The 17,414-nt window shown below is 38.0% G+C and overlaps 1 protein-coding gene across 1 annotated transcript in view; it reads left to right on the top strand.

Moving 5' to 3' along the window:
* LOC147911173 (phosphorylase b kinase regulatory subunit beta-like) overlaps positions 1–17,414 on the top strand; it is a 47,078-nt gene that overhangs the window by 6,082 nt on the left and 23,582 nt on the right. The window contains exons 3-11 of the mRNA XM_087428455.1: positions 209–311; positions 1,467–1,549; positions 1,747–1,837; positions 6,906–6,967; positions 7,052–7,214; positions 8,338–8,419; positions 10,351–10,408; positions 12,533–12,623; positions 15,478–15,680. Of these exons, the coding sequence (XP_087284581.1) occupies positions 209–311; positions 1,467–1,549; positions 1,747–1,837; positions 6,906–6,967; positions 7,052–7,214; positions 8,338–8,419; positions 10,351–10,408; positions 12,533–12,623; positions 15,478–15,680 (936 nt within the window). The remainder of the gene's footprint in view (positions 1–208; positions 312–1,466; positions 1,550–1,746; positions 1,838–6,905; positions 6,968–7,051; positions 7,215–8,337; positions 8,420–10,350; positions 10,409–12,532; positions 12,624–15,477; positions 15,681–17,414) is intronic.

Raw genomic sequence — 17,414 nt, 5'->3', positions numbered from 1 at the left:
TCATAGTAGAGGTGGACTACTTTAAGTTTATTAGCATACTGATCCAATCAAGAAACTTTAAACTTTCTTAATATTATGTGAATTTCACAAGATATTATTTCCTTATTCAGGATTAAATATCAGTTTTAATTTTTATTAGGACTTAAGCTTTACCTTTGCCTTTGGTCTGTTTTGTATTTATTTATTTTTTTAATTATCTATTACAGATTTATCGCATTTTAGGAAAGACTGTGGTTTGTTATCTTATCATCTTCGACCTAAGTGATTTCTACATGTCTCAAGATGTTTTACTGCTGATAGATGATATAAAGGTCAGAGCACCTTTTTGCTGAAATGGGATGACTTTGTTTCTACTGATTTTATCCTATGTTGTTAACTTGAGTGCTCCTGGGCATCTGTGACACTGGGTTAACACAGTGTAAAATGTGAAAGTAAAACATCTGCTTTGGGAGAAAGAGTTAAATTGCTTGTAGCATTATAATAACAGACGGAGTCTGTTTTATATAAAGTTGTATGACTTTGCTTGATATACCTGTCTACAAATGGAAGGAAAGGATCTAGTTTGTAAAAGCAGAGAGGGAGCAGTTTTGGAAACCATGTTCACACGACAGCAATAGTATATCTCTTTTTGAACAAAAATTGAGTTAGCAAAATGATTTTATTTGTGAAGAATGCCAAGTAAAACCTCAGCTAACTCATAACACTCAGTCAGTTAAAATCTCCCCTACCCCCTTTTCCGTTTGCAGAGTAGAGAAGCTTAGAGTCATGGTTCAGAGCATGAAGTCTGGAGCCAGATTGCATTTGCTTAATCTTGGCTCCACTATTTACCAGCTGTGTGATCTTGGGCAAGTTACTTGACTTCTCTGTGTCCCTGTTTTCTTATCTGTATAACTGAATAATAATAGGGCTGTTCTGAGGATTAAATGAGTTAAGATATGTAAAGCACTCAGAGTAGTGCCTGGCACATGGTGAAGTGTTATGTGAGTCTTTGGTATGATGATGATGATGACAGCAATAGAAATTGAGTCAAATCGAGAACTCTCTGCACATTTCTGATGGTCTGTATAGATTCAGTCCAATCTCTTCTACCCGCTGTAATATAAATCCGCAGTAATGTGGAGTGAGAATTAATCTTCTGAATAATAACCCTGGGTTGATTTTTCCTCCCTGGGACCATTTATTAGGCCACCAACAAAAAAGCAGCCTTAAAATATGTATGATCTGATTAATTTTAAGAACAAAGTGTAAGATCAGAAGGGTTTCTATCTTAACTTGTATGTACTCGTTCCTTTATACTTGTATGTATCAGAACATTTCTGCCCCTAAGTAGTTTATCTTATCCAGGGTTTGATTGTGAATTGTCTTGATATATGAGTTTTGTTGGCTCTTTGCCACTAAAGGTTAAGTATCCTGATCAGCTCATGTACTGTGCTATTACATCCTACTTCATTCTTATGTTTTCATAGAATGCACCACAGTTCATTAAGCAATATTGGAAAATGCACGGACGTCCCATTTTCCTTGTTCTCATCCGGGAAGACAATATAAGGTAGGTTGATGAAAGAAATGAGGTCTCACCGCCATTAACACTGTGAACCTTTTGGAAGCAGGGCCTCCTCGTATTTTTGTATCCCTCTCAGTGTGTGGCAGAGTGCTTTGCATATGTAAAGTGGCATTTAGTATTAGCTTATTTATTTCTCATTGTTATTAATATGCACGTTTTGTTTATCTGTTTATATTTTTTAGAGGTAGCCGATTCAACCCCATATTAGATATGCTGGCAGCCTTCAAAAAAGGAATGGTTGGAGGAGTCAAAGTTCCTGTTGATCGTCTACAGGTAATCTGAATTTCAGTGTTTCTGTTTTCAGGACAATTAATCTACAGATACAGCTGTTTTTAAATATATGTTCTATTTAAGATTTTTGTCGTAAGGTTTTATTCTGTACCTACCTTCCTATTCCTGTTGTCACCACCCTGTTTATCTGATTCCTCCAGTCAGATTCTTGAACAATTGCAGTGGTTTCCTAACCAGAATTTTAGACTTTAATAGCTCATCTCTAACCTCAGTTTTGCATTTGAGGAAGTTGGAGTCCAGAGTGGTGAAGTGACCGGCTGTATAATCTTGGGCTGGTAGGTAGAGATCAGGTAGCCTGACTCTGGTCCAGTGCTCTTGTCCCTGCTCCGTAGTAACCTCCAACCTGGAGATAATCCTTCTTACATCTAGAACCTCACAGCGTTATCTTCACAGCTGCTAATAACAGAAGCCCTTTGTGGTTCCCTGTTAGCCATAACAGCTTCTCTGCCCACAGTTATCTCCTACTAAACACTCTTTGTCCTTCTGCCAATACAAATTAATTAACTGTATTCTGAACTTTGTGAGGTTCTGCCCCTCTGCTCACGCCGTTTCCTTCTTTCAAGATCTCTGGGCTTTGAAGTCTTACCAAACTTTAAGGGCCAGTTCTACAATATCACCCAGACCAGGCACGACACTTCTCTTCTTTAACATCTTTTTATGACCTTTAACACAAACTACTCAGATTGTAGTCCATCATGGACTTAAATGCCTTATTTCCTATAAAAAATTGTGATCATCCCATACAATCTTTCATGTAGTAGGTGTTTGATATTGAGTAAGATAGAGGAAAATTGATATAGAGAGACTTACGTAGTGATGTTATAAATGGCATGTTTGTATATTCATTTACTAGTGCTTGTATTTTGCATATTTGATTGATTTTTATCTAAGCTTTTTATCTTTTCCCCCTTATTTTCTATTGCTTTGCCTTTTTGTAATGCTTCCTGGGGCAATTTCTTTGATATTTATCATGCAGCTCCTCTATTAAGTTTTGTATTTTGGCTATCATGTTTTCAATTTTCCCTTTTCATAGTATCGTGTTCTTATTTTCTGGATATTATATTTTATCTTATATTTCTGAGAATATTAACTAGACAGTTTTTGAAATTTTCTTCTCCACATTATCTCCTTCAGGTTTATTTTCTCTATTTTTGGGGGGTTAGTCTTTCATGTTGGAGGCATATGTCAGATGTGTGGTAATCTTTAGCTATCCATTCATTTTTAAGAGTGAAAGAGTAAAAAGTTTATTGGAAGTTGTGTGTTTGGGAATAAGGATTCTTGTCATGAATTCATTTATAATTATAAGGCGGTCTGGTGGCAAGGGCCCTTTTTGTTGGGGGAAACCCCAGTGCCAATATCTGGAGATTTTTTTCTCCTGGACTCTTTAGTTTCCCCAGAAAATGAACATCTAACCTCCAACCTGAAGGGCATACATTTTGCTTCCATGTCCTGAGAACAAGATGGAGGAAGGGAGCCAGGGGGTCCCACTGTGCTGTATTCACTTAATCCATTGTTTAATCTTTACATCTCCTGCTCTCTGCTGTGCCCTATACTCATGAGTACAGAATCTTTAATCAGAGAATAATCCTCTTTTCATCTTGCAAAACTGAAACTCTACACCCATCAAACAACAACCCCTCCTCCCCCCACCCCGGCCTTTGTCTTCTCTTGAATATAGCAATGAAAACGGCACCTATATGTTTCTTTCGGATTTTCTTTCAAGCCCTTTCAAATTTCTTTGGCCCATGATCCGCAGTCTCGCTCGTCACTGGGCCTCAGCCTCACTTCCCAGCTTCATCAGCCAGGACGTCCTTCCACGCAGGTCATTCTCAGCCCTGCCCTCCCCTCCCCAAGTATACTGCATACTTGAAAATATCGGAATGTAATTGGAATTTTCTTCCTGCTGATGCTGTTACTCTATTCTAGAGTTGCCTTTTTCTTTTTTTTTCCTTCTAGAGTTGACTTTTTCTTTTTTTTTTTCCTTCTCTCTAAGTCATACTTTAATTTTATAACTTAGGTCAATGTCACCTCTTTAGTGAAGTCTGCAAGACTGAAATTAATTTCTCCTTCCACTGTCCTTCTATGGCATTTTACTTGAACCTTTGCTGTAGCTCTTATTTTATTTTATTTATTTATTTTTTTTGTGAGGAAGATCAGCCCTGAGCTAACATCTGTGCTAATCCTCCTCTTTTTGCTGAGGAAGACCGGCTCTGAGCTAACATCTATTGCCAATCCTCCTTCTTTTTTTTCCCCAAAGCCCCAGTGGATAGTTGTATGTCATAGTTGCACATCCTTCTAGTTGCTGTATGTGGGACGCGGCCTCAGCATGGCCGGAGAAGCGGTGCGTCAGTGCGCGCCCGAGATCTGAACCCGGGCCGCCAGTAGCGGAGCGCACACTTAACCGCTAAGCCACGGGGCTGGCCCTGTAGTTCTTATTTTAGGTGTAGCTAGTTTCTTATGTCTGCTTCTCTCTGTGGATTGAAAACTCTTTCAGGCCAAGCTTTATTCATCTCTGTATTCCCAGAGTAATCTGCTCACTACTATTCTCTCTGTAGGCAATATGTAAATATTGGTTCATTGACTCAACAAACATTTATTGAGCTCCCTCTAGGCACTGGGGATATAGTGGTAAAAAAAATATGCAAGGTACTTGATCTCATGGGACTTATTCTAGTGGGGGAGCCAAACCGAAAACAAAGCCAGGTAGGGATGCAGAATGATGGGATAGAGTGCAGTCGGAGGTGGGATGTTCAGTTGGAAAGGACCTGATGGGATATAATTGAGTATCACAGAGCAGGATAACTTCTTGAATATTATATTGCATTTGCCACATATATTACAATATTAAGTTATTTAACTACCATCAGGACTAAGGTATTAATGCCTAGCAAATTTTTTTATGAAACTAATTTAGGAGCCTCTGCAACCAATTGAATTTTTTTTTTATCAAAAGCTCTAGAGACTATTAATGGAATTTAGCATTTGTCTATTAACTCAGACTAAACATTTACTTTATGGACTGAATTAGGATATAAGTGGGTAGGCTAATAAAAATAGAAAATATTAAATCAAAAATTTTTTATGTTTTTGATATTAGCTATTGGCTTTGAGAATTAAATAATTCTTGATTCTTCTCTTTCTTTCATGCCCGACATTACAATTCTATTATCAAATCCGGTTTTCTCTATCCTCAGATTATATCCAGAGTCTAACCATTTCCCATCACTTCTAGCACTAACATCATGATCCAAGCTACCGTCATCTCTTACCTAGATTTTTATACTAGTTGCCTAAATTCCTACTGGCCATAAGCCAGTGGTCTTTGTACTGTCCATGGCATGGACCTTCTTCTCTGACCTCATCTTTCTACCACTCTCCCTCTGTCTACCCTGCTGCAACCACACTGTCCTCCTTACTGCTCCTAAAACATACCAAGCATGCTACTGCCTCAGAGCCTTTGCACTTGCTGTTCCTCAGCCCTGCGTACTCTTCCCTCAGATCCATATCATTGACTACAGTCCTTCCTTCAGTTTCTACTTACATTTCTCTCTATTAGAGAAGTCTTTTCTGATCACCTATATCAAATGGCAAATCTGCCTCCTCCTACTCCCCTGCCCCGGCACTGCCCATCCCCTACCTTTCCTGTTTCTACTTGCACTTATCATCATCTGATATAACATATTTAGGTTTCTGTTTGTTTGTTTATTGTCTGCTTCCTACACACACCTAAGGTCGATTTCAAGAGGGCAAGAATTTTGTGTATTTTGTACACGCTGTATCCTCAATACCCAGTATAGTGCCTGGCATATGGTAGGTGTTCAATAAATATTTGTCTAAATATTCATCTAAATTAGTTAACTAGAAAGCAGGATGTGTAGATGTGAGCCTCCATCTTAGGAAGTATCACTCAACAGACTTTTATCGTGCTCAGCACTGCTCTCCACCCAGGCACAGACTGTGCTCAGACCCTGGCTGTGGCTGGGCCACATAAGAATGTGCACGTCAGTTGCATGTTTGGCCTTTCTCCCTCAGACTCTGCAAGGAGGCTTTAGCATGATGGCTAGTAACACTTCCATCTTGCCATTTGGAGTGGGTATTTGTTGAGGATCCACTTGGTTTATGGGTTTCCACTCGAGGAGCAGGCAGCACAGCTCTGGTGGTTAGCCGACAAGAGCAGCATTCCCTGTGTCCCGTTGCTTCACATTTGAAATGAACAGTGAGAAAACAGAGAAAGTAATATATGTAAGGCAATTTTGATTGAAGAATTGCCTTATTTTTAAAATAATAATTTATGGCCTGTTTTTTATGTAGTACATTTCTGAATTTTATCTGACAATTCATCAGATAATTAGAAGTGACACATATTGCTAAAAATCATTGTGGGTTATCATTCATTTATACTATTCACCATGAACCACTAACAAACAAAAAGTGTGTTTGAATTTGGCCTCATTTGGTACAATCAACCTATAATCAGGAACTAATGCAAAATAAAATGACCAAATATTGGTTGCCAGGATGTAGAGAAGCCCTGGCCTAGATAGTCAACATCTTCATGATCCTGAAAGATGGAGACTTGGCAGTATCCCATCATTGGATGACCCTGAAATATATTATAGTAGCAGAATAGAAAGTGCAATTTCACATTGTCTTTTCCCAAAACAATTTTAGTATTTCATATTTTTTGAATTTCAAAGTATTTTTCAACATTTTGATGGGTACTGAATTTTAATTCCAGCTTAAAAATAAATACCCACAATTCTAAGAACAGAGAGAAAATACAGTTCATCTCACATTCACTTTCCTATTTATTATGACTCATGAACTTATAGCTTGATGTGTATGTTCTACTTCAGGGAGTTTTTTTGTATGTGAAAACCTGTCTGATTTTAGAATGCTCGTTTAAGAACTTACTTAAGAATTATGTATATTTTATAAGTAGACTCTTCTTTTTGAAGTATTAGTACTTACAGAGAAGTTGATGCACAGATCCTAAGGGTATGGCTTGATGAATTTAAGAGTTGTGAATCTTTTCTCAATCACATTTCAGACGCTGATATCTGGAGCTGTGGTGGAACAGCTTGACTTCCTACGAATCAGTGACACAGAAGAGTAAGTCCCTTTGAGTTATTACTATGTTTCTTGAGATTACATTAGAAATGCAGGAAATCTGAAACTTCTTCTTTTAAATACTAGGCTTCCGGAATGTAAGAGTTTTGAGGAATTAGAACTTCCCAAACGTTCAAAAGTCATACGACAATGCAGCGCGGCCAGTGCTCCTGAACTGGAACAGCAGTCGGATGTCGTGGTTACTGAATGGAAAAACAGACCCCCCCATGAGATTCTTCAAAAGCTGAATGTGAGGAAGATGCAGTTCCCACATGGCCCTGAGTGAGGCTGGCAGAGCAGGAACTCACAGGGGCAAGCCGTGTTTCTTTTTGTCCTCTCAGAGAAGGTAGCAATCAGCCTGGAGGTGGATGGCCTATCTATACCCAGGGCAATAGAGAGAGGTTGTTCTCTCTAACATTAGCGAGGGGGTTTTACAGATGCTGAAGGAGTGGGGATGAGTCGGGTTGTCTTGGGTATGAAAGCATTGTATGGACCATTAAAGAAGTTAAATCAGTGATAGTTGCCTTTGGCATCTCCATATTTCTCGCTCAGTGCCTTTTTCCCAGCCTGGATCCTCTCTCCTGACCCGTATTTAGGACTAATACTTGCTTTAAGTCTCTGCAGTCACTGAGGAAAGCAATTCTATGACCACGTCCATGTGAACATTATGTTAGCAACCTAATAGTGTACCTTCCCTAAGGTTATTTGCATTTTAGAAGAGGAGGGGTGGGGGTAGTAGTACTTATCCAAGGAAATGAAATTCTAAGCACGGTGATGTCTTGTTGGACCATACAAATTTGAGTATATAGGCTAAATATATATCCTGCCAGACATCCTCAGTCTTTGTTATTGATCGATATTATCTATAGATCTGCATAAGCATAAAGATGATATAGAGGCATAAAGCACATAGCACAGTGCCCTAATATATAATAAGCACTCTACACATGTCCCCTCCTTTCATCCATCTCTTCACAATGGGTGGATAGCAACATGGTCTCCCATTTATGATTAAGTAAAGTCAAGAAGGGAGTGGTTAAATGAAGTGGCTAAATCTCTCAGAGAGTGGCAGAATCAATATCAAGGCTTGTAGACACCATATTTTCTATCCATTGCTTATCTTGTTTCCTGGAAAATTTGATATACCTCAGGAAGCCAGCTTGTCTACCCTCTGTCTCCAAGATATCTAGGATAAATATTTGTATAATGTCATCTTATGCTTGTTGAGTATATCAGTGACATTTTATCTTTCCTCAGTTCCAAAGCAGAATATTTCCTCTCTGCATCATGTGGTTTCATGAATAGTTACCCCTGTGATTAGTAACTTTTGTACCCATTTCATTCCAGTTATTCACAGTGATTTATTTTTTCAGGACTGCAATTGTTTGGCTAGCCAAGCCATCCTGCTGGGTGTACTACTCAAAAGAGAAGGCCCCAACTTCATCACAAAGGAAGGTAAGAGTTCATGTCTAAGAGAACCTTCTTAAATAATAAGACCTCTCTATTCTTGAACATATATCCAATATGCATAATGAACATCCACTAAAATGCTACAAGTTATTTTCTCCTTCATTAAACCCTTTTTTTTTTTTTTTTGCTTTTAAATGGAAAATGTTCATTCATACCCCTAGAGTGGAATAGACTGATGTCTGAACTCCTAATTGCCTTTGTGCAGTGATGCTTGATTGTTTCTCTGATTGTCTGAATGGAGTTGGAGCCTGGATTCTGCTTGTGACTGTTAACCTCTGATAACTCCATAGTTGTTTATCGCCAGTTTCTGTTTCTAGTTTTATTTTCTGTGTGTTTTCAAAAACAGTATTGAATCATTATAGCTATGAAGATTAGCTCCCTCATGGTCTGCAGCAGTCGTTTGGAATGGAACATGGTATTTAATAGAACAATGCTTTAAAGATTGTTAACAAAAATAAATTGTTGCTAATCGTATCCATGTCCACTCTGCATTAAGGATGAAACCCAATTATTCCTGAAATCCACACTTGTATATTGAGTCACTACTCTAAGGAATTCTAGAATTCTACATCATGGTCTGCTTCTGGCATGTTATAATACAGAATAATGTAGAATACATTTCAAGTACTTAACGTCTAGCTACTTCAAGTTTTTGGCTCATCTGAAAGTCTTCTGTCCAGAGAGGCATGTTGATTTGGTTAGAATTGGAAATTGAGGCAGCATTCTAAACAGCAATGTAATTAATAAGATTTATAGTTTTGATAGTAAACTAAACAATATTATTTATTCAAATAAGGTCTACTTAGTTTTTGCATTATTATAGCTAAGAGATAACCTTCTTGTGTATTACACATGTGAATTGAATAGTTTTAATTCTGTTAACTGATTAAAGGCAGAAGAACTCTAAGCAAATTTCCAATAGAATGTCTCATGTTTGTAATTAGTCTTGAAACTATAAGTATAAGCAGAATCCCAATTATATTGAGGACATTCATTGAAATTTATACTTTAACTAAAACAATAGGATTTTTAAAAAGCAAACATTTCATTAGGAACCTAGAATTCAGAATGGTTATTTTAGTAGTGCTTTAAGATAAAACAAAATTTATATAAAATACTTTACAATGAAAATGCTGAGAGAATTATTTTTAAGCCATTTTTCTAAACTTGGGGATAATACTCATCTTTTACTTAGACATTTGAAAGACTTTAAATGTTTTAAATCTGTAAAACTTTGTGATACATTGAAAATCGTAAACATCTAACAGAATCTGAATATAATTTTATCCAATTTGTTATAAAGCTATAAAAATAAGTTCAGCGGAAAATGATAAAGATCTTGTTCTTTACCCTTGTTTCTTTTTTGGTGCTTTGTCCTGTCACATTGTTAATTTATTAACAAACCAGTCATGAGGCCAGGTCGCATGTAAATCGCTGCCAAAGAATGAAGCCCAGTGATGTCTTTTGAGCACTGGGGTATGTTGGCGTGATCATGCATGTAACAGTCTCCATAAAATTTTGTTGAACAAACAAATCAAGAATCATATATATTCAGAGTCTACAGTATTTGTTCAGTTTGCTATATTCTGTTTTTTATTTTCTGCAGTAAATTAAAATAACATTTTTATTTGTTAAAAACTTAGCTTGCATATTAATTAAGAAAAGAATAAATTTCCAGAAGTAGAGTACTCACCAAAATCATATACTCAAACTAAATAGTAACTAGGGCTGGGGACATTCACATTATATATACAGGTTACATAATATGTCAGGTAGTTCAGAATGTTAATGGATGGATGTATCAGCTCTAGTGGAACAAAATGAAAATTCAAGGGTGATTTTTTTTAAAGGAGAATAAATGTTATGCATTTAATTAAAAGCTTTTTTCAACAAAGACTCTGTTATCCAATGTCTAGGTACCGTTTCTGATCACATTGAGAGAGTCTATAGAAGAGCTGGCAGCAAAAAGCTTTGGTTCGTATTAGTGTCCTTGTCATTATGTTTTATTTTTTGTGTTGTCATATTTAATAGCCTAAAGATGATGGACCAATCTTAAAGATAATTATTCATCCTAATTTTTACTTTTAAACTCCGAGGTAATGGCACAGTGACTCTGTCTACTTTCTAAGGATCTTATCATGGCTCTCTCAAGATATTTAAAAAATGTCTGGGAATAAAGACTTCCATTGGAATAGAACCTGGAGAGTATTCACTGGAACCATATGTTAATGACTCTTTCCTACCCTGCACCCACTCTGTCCCAGCAAGGTGCTTTAGGTTCTAATTTGTATTTAGGAAACCTGTTCTGTTATAGAAGGCCATGAAAAGAGACCAATGGTTCATTTAATCATAAGCAAAAAATAATATACTTAGAAGGTAGTTCTCTTACCACTTAAGTTGACTGAATCCCAGTGACTGTAGTTGCTTCATAAATAACTGATATGTTCCGCAAAGGTAGTCTCTTCCTAGAGATTGAAAAAAAATTATGTAGTTGCGATAAAATTGTTTAAATTCACAATTGGATAGGTATGCCTAAGTGCATGGTCTTCTGCACTTGAAAGCAGTTCTAACAGTTTTACTAGCAGAATCTAATATTTTGAAAGTAAGAGTATATATATTTTTTAAATGACCCATTATTATCTAATTTTGAAAAAAAAGTCTGAAACAGTGTAATAAGAAACTCCCTTAACCTCAGTGAGCCTCAGGTTTCTAATCTCTGAAGTAAGAGGATTAGACAAAATAATCTCTTATTTTTGTTTCAACTCTAAGATTTATAGTAAATATACCATTCCAACCTAGAAGAAATAATGTAATCATCCTGTGGTTAAATCTCAAATTTTCACTGTAAATTCTTAGCACAGTAAGGCACGGAAGCTGATAGATGTTTTTTAGCCAGTAAATTTCAAATGTCGTCTATAATCATATTTTTGTCTAAGCAAACCTATTTTTGCTTTATGTATTATACTTGCATTTTAGATAAATCATTAACGAGCAGACATTTAGAGTGATGTTATGTTTAAAAGAACAGACTCCTGGAAGTTTTATTCACTGTATTTTCCCTTTTATGGCTTTCCACTGACACACCCAGGTTGGCGGTGCGCTACGGGGCTGCATTTACCCAGAAATGTTCTTCCTCTATGGCCCCACACATTACTACTTTTCTGGTACATGGGAAACAGGTAACATGCACAGAATGTGGAAACTCAAGCTGCTTGAAACGTGTGGGCTTATTTGCATTGTGTGGGTTAAACATGTTTTTTGGTCTCATAGTGTGTGGGTGTAAGCTTCTCTAAAAGAAGGAAGTGTTTGTTTCACTAACTTTACCAGCTATTGACTGAATTTTCTACTAGTCCGTCTATGTTGAGATTACGGAACATAAATGTTTTTTATAGGTCAGCTTCCATGGATATCCTGAAATATAAGGAAACAGTTTTAAACCTACATTTTTATTGTATTTTCTCCATCTAAAAGTTCCACATGAATTTTTACTTTTGAGGGGAAAAAATGTCTTATGTGTTGCATGTGCTGTGCTTCGAAAAAATCTGTTCTCCCTACAGTCTGAGACTTTCAGAAATGTAAAAATAGCAGTGTGAATTCTTTCTTCCAACATTTTGGGTTTATCAAGAAAAAAAATATTGGTATTTCATTGTATCACTTCCTAAAATTGAATATTAAGTGAGTTCCCTAATCCAGGGATTTGGTTATCTAGACACCAAAAGAAACATGATTTAAAGTGGTTATAGAAATAGATGTCATGTACCAGTGACAGACTTAATGAATTTTTTAATGCAAAATCAGAATATTCAGTTCCTCCTCCTGTCCCACTCCCCATGAAAGGGATAGTTAGGCTCTATTTTCTTTCCTTATAAATTGATAATGGCATGAATAATGCTGGTGGCAGAGGTGAGGATGAGGGACCCCTCCCTAATTCTGGAGTTTTCTGCTGCAGGGTCCACTGTCTTCGGCTCAGTGTTTCCTCCACATTATTACATGAGGACCTAATTGAGTATGTTTTTAAGTCTCCCCATTCAGGGGCCCTATTCATTCATCATCTTTTAGATTTGTCAACCTCTGGCCTGCTTTATTCTTTGCCCCCAGGTCGGTTGTGCGCCGTGCAGCAAGTCTTTTAAGTAAAGTAGTGGACAGCCTGGCCCCATCCATTACTAATGTTTTAGTGCAGGGCAAACAGGTAAGTATCGGATTTTCAGACTCTTACTCGGTCACAGTCACAAAGGTTTCTGGGTAAGACCCTGGCTTTAAATCTGGCAGCCTCAGTGTATTGGCCTCTCACAGGCACATTAGCAGTGGCTCAGGCATTTCTACAAAAGGCTTGTTTTCCAAGCAAAATTTAGTCTTAAAGATGCGCAGATACTAAATAGACCATCCCTTTTTCCTGCTGCACCTTAGAGCTTTAATTTTCAACTCCTCTATTAACTTGAGATCAGTGAAGATGCTAATTAAGAAAATGGACTAATACTTACTGAAGTACTCCAGATATGTATAGGAGTAAAGACCGGTCACTAGTGAAGGGCACATTTCCCTCCTGCTCCACATGAGATTCCTCACCCCCTTAGAAATGCACTGACTCCCCAGATCCCTAACCCCCTGGGCCGCCTCTCCCTCGCGCTCCTCCCCTCACACCAAGGCCAGCTCTTGTCTGCTCCTCCTTGCAGAGCCATCTCCACCTGGCAGTTCTTCTCTCCTCTGGGTTCTCCCAACAGGCCTGTGACACGTCTCACGATCTGCCCTGCGTCCCAGTTCATTTAGATGTGTGTCTCTCACCCCAGGGTACGCTGTGGACCCCTGGCAGTCAGGGCCCAGGTCTTGTCCAGTACCGGTCCCAGTATGCCCAGCACGAGGCCTTGGAATAGGCACTTGGTGAATGTGTGTTGGATTGAGCCTGTGCATGTGTGTATGCAGAGTGGGGTGTGGCTGTCATTTTTTGTTTTGTTTTCTATAAGCTCTAATTACCTGGCCGAGTCATCATTTGGTTGGAATGAAAACCTGTTTGCTTTCTTTCTCTTCTTCAGGAATATGTGTGCTTTACCATGTCTTCCTGACAGATAAGCTAGGGATCTAATAAGCTTTAATAATATGAAATACTTTAACCCTCTTTAATGGAATCAACCCATTGCTCATATTTCAGTGCTCTTAATTCATTAAAAGGGAAAGTATTTCATCTTGATATCCAGCTTTTGAAATGTTAGAAGAATAAGCTATTTATTTTATCCTGTAATATTTAATTATAATGAAAAAATGATTATACTAATAAAAAACTCCTGAGAAAAAGTTAAATCATTTTCACATGTTATTTTCTGTTTTCTGCAAATTATTAAAAGGTAGAATTTTCATCCTCATTCATCAGCTAAATAGACCAGAGCACAGGAGGTCACTTACCCAGTACCTTTTCTCGCTACAGTCCTTACCTCCAGCTGCAGAGTCTTGTATTGGTGCCCTGGATGAGCCACCTCTGAAAGAAAGTAAATAGGCTCTAGGAAGCTGTTGTTTCTTGGATTTTAGGCCCCTGTAGTATGTTTGAAAATATAGTGAATTCTGCCACGTATGATCATATGAGAAGGCTTTGGAGATCTTTGGGGTCTCTGGCACCTGACACTTGGGGAGGGAGTAGGTTAGACTTGTCATGTCCATTGTGTACACTATCTAGAGGGGCTTGCAGCCTGTGATCTCGAGACTCTGCTCCCCACATCCTGGAAGCCTTGGAGCCTGTCCTGAGACAATTGCCCATCAGACTAGCACATCTCCCAAGAACACAGTCACTTAGGGAGCTGGGTAGGCCTGGGAGGCTGACAGCTCTGCTTCAGGTGCATGAAGTCCATTCACTGACTGCATCTTACCCCTTTACAAAAAAGAAATGAGAATGGAGCATTCAAAGTTTGCATTTGCTCATTAATGAAATGCCACCCTGAGAATTGAAGTAATATTGTTCCTGCAAAGCACTTTCAGATCACCTCAAGCTCTCTGGAATGAAAGAGTGGTTTAGTCATCATTGCTTTCAGAGTCAATGATGTGTCTTCTGTTTGTTTTCTTCTTTACACACTGACATGTTAATAAAAGTAATTGCACTTGGACTAACAGGTTGGTACCACTTGTGATATAATAAACCAGTAGTTCTCAATTTTCACTCCTTCACAAAACGAGGGCAAAAGACCCCATGTTCTGCTCTCTCCCCTCATCTCTGAAAACACAAGGGCCCTTTGATCTGCTCTTCTTTTTCCTGCTTCTTATAAACATGTACTGTACATGGAAGAGAGAGGGAGAGAGAGAAGAGAGATTATGAGGAGGAAGGAAGGGCCACAGACTCTTCTGGGAGGCAGAATCTAAGGATGGAGGAGAGGGAGAGACCAGGGTGTTCCTCTTGCTAGCTTCAGCTGCACTTGCTGCTTTGAATGTTCGTTGCCGTTTCCCTCTGTGCTTCCTCGTTTCCCAGGCTCATAGGCAGCGCGTTTATTCCCTTCCACAGGTGAGAGATACATCAACAAGCATTTTAGCACCCCCTAGGTGCCTAGCACTATGCCAGGAAAAGTGGGGCTACACTACAACTATGTGACCTCACGCTTGCCTTTGAAAACCTCACAGTGTTGTTAAAGAACAGAAAGTTTCACATGAGAAACTATAAAAGAAGCAAAAAATATACTCTCGAATACTAAATTGTGTAGACTGTGCAGTAAAATATTTAATGTATTCTGGTTTCTCTGGGGAGTTTCTACTACTAAAGTTATTCAGAATAATTTTACCTTAATAGTTATTTATATTCCTTTCCTGCTTTTATCTACTCACCTCCACTCCCCTAACTGGGACCCTCACCTGCCCTTATATTTTAGACCAGACTCTGAACCATCATGAACTCCAGTGGGAGTCGTGCTTTGAAAGCCATTTTAAGAAATAGCAGGAACAGTTATTCTACCTAATTCCCTAGCTTGCATAGAGTCATTTCAGCCTGCCAGTCATCCTGAGCCTTGAATTTCTTTCTTTTATCTTTTAGTAGCTAGGAAATTTTTCCAATAAAATTCTGCCACTTGTAGGTGACTCTTGATGCCTTTGGGCATGAAGAAGAGGTTATCTCTAATCCTTTGTCTCCAAGAGTGATTAAGAACATCATCTATTACAAGTGTAATACCCACGATGAGAGGGAAGCGGTCCTTCAGCAAGAACTGGTCATCCATATTGGTTGGATCATCTCCAATAACCCTGAGTTATTCAATGGCGTGCTGAAAAGACGAATTGGGTGAGTAAAGTACTTTGTGTTTGCATAAAGAGAACCGCTCAAGCTGTCCTCTAACAGTCTCAGCCTCTCCAGGTGAAGTGCTGCCCCAGGTCTGGTAGGTATTAAGGAAAGTGTGTCTTTTCCCTAAGTCATACAGGTGGTGTCTGGAGAAATGAAGAAATGAATACCAGTGCCCTGAAAGAATCCTCCTGTCTGTTTAACACCCATGTTAGACGTAGTGAAGTAACTCGGTCTCTGGTAAAATCAAACTCCAGGGATTTTAAACAGCCGTGTCATGTTAAAAACAGACAAACAAACAAACAAAAAAACCACTAAGCATAATACTTGTAAAAATTCCTGTAAATAAAGTGGATAAGCCTTAAGAATGATTTTTCAGTAAAAAGAGTGTCAGGAGGACATACTCAGATAAAAATTTGATCCTTTTAAGAATATTCTGCTGTGTCCATATTGTACCAGAGTCTATTTTTAATCATAAAAATCATAAGTGTTCTGTTTGGAGAAGAAATTGAAAGTAAGGCTCTTGTGATCTTGAATTTTCTTAATCAAGAGTTTTGTGAGGCCATGTGGTCAGGCGAGTTGACCCGACGTGGGCACTCAGGAGAGCTTCTCCTCTCAGTGACCTGGGACAGATGACTGACCTCTGCCCTCGCTTTCATCACAGCCCATTGTTTCCTGTGACATGAAATGAGACAGCCTGTCTAAAAAGCCTGTCACAACCAAATAAAGTGGACATGTTTCTTTCCTTTTTTAAATATATTTTTGATTGTACAAGTGTCGCGTGAATATGTTCTAATTGTAAAAGAGTGAAACGATACCTGAGCATATAGAGGAAACTAACATGTGGTCATTGGGGTGTTCCTCAAGTGTTTGGAAAGAAGATATAGTCTCTGTTGGGCACAAATACTGGTGAATGTGTGTGAATGTGAGTAAGTATCACTTGCAAATTGTACAATGGGATCATCAGTATCTTTACTATTTCTGTTCTGCCTGATCCTCGATTGCTGATCAAGTCTTAAAATTTTCTCATTATAATTATAGATGTTAGTTTCTCTTTGCATTTTTGTCAGTTTTGCTTTATATATTTTAAAGCTTCACTTTTGTCCATGTTATTTTATAGTTTTTACCACTATATCTGTGTGTCATTTATTGCTTTGCAACTTGAATTCTTAAAATTTTTTTTTTTAATTTCAAACATCTGCAGAATAGAGATATAGAGATATATCTGCATATAGAGAATAGTGTAGTAAAGCCCTGTGTGCCCATACTGTCACCCAGCTCCACCACTGTCATCATATGACAATCTTATTTCACTCCTCCCCCCACACACATACCCTCTAGATTTAAAGCAAACCCATCATGTCATTTAATCTGTAAATACTTCAGTGTGTATGTCTAAAAGTTAAGGACTTTTTATGTAACCATGAGACCATTACAATGCATAAAATATAACAACTGAATTATTTTCTGTCTGATATTACTGCTGTGCCTGCTTTCTTTTTCCGTCATTATTAGCTTGGTATACTGTCTTCCATCCCTTTACCTTCAATGTTCTTTTTTCATTTTGTATAGATATATATTATATATTCAGCATTTATGCTGTATTTATTTTCAATCAATTCTGAGGTTATCTTTTTTTTTTTTGAGGAAGACCAGCCCTGAGCTAACATCTGTCGCCAATCCTCCTGTTTTTGTTAAGGAAGACTGGCCCTGGGCTAACATCCGTGCCCAGCTTCC

This window comes from Ceratotherium simum, unplaced genomic scaffold (genome assembly GCF_057802395.1).
Source record: "Ceratotherium simum simum isolate JZ-2026a unplaced genomic scaffold, ASM5780239v1 HiC_scaffold_49, whole genome shotgun sequence".
Lineage (NCBI taxonomy): Eukaryota > Metazoa > Chordata > Mammalia > Perissodactyla > Rhinocerotidae > Ceratotherium > Ceratotherium simum.
The sequence above is the reverse complement of the archived record's forward strand: the minus strand, read 5'-3'. Positions and strand labels throughout refer to the sequence as shown.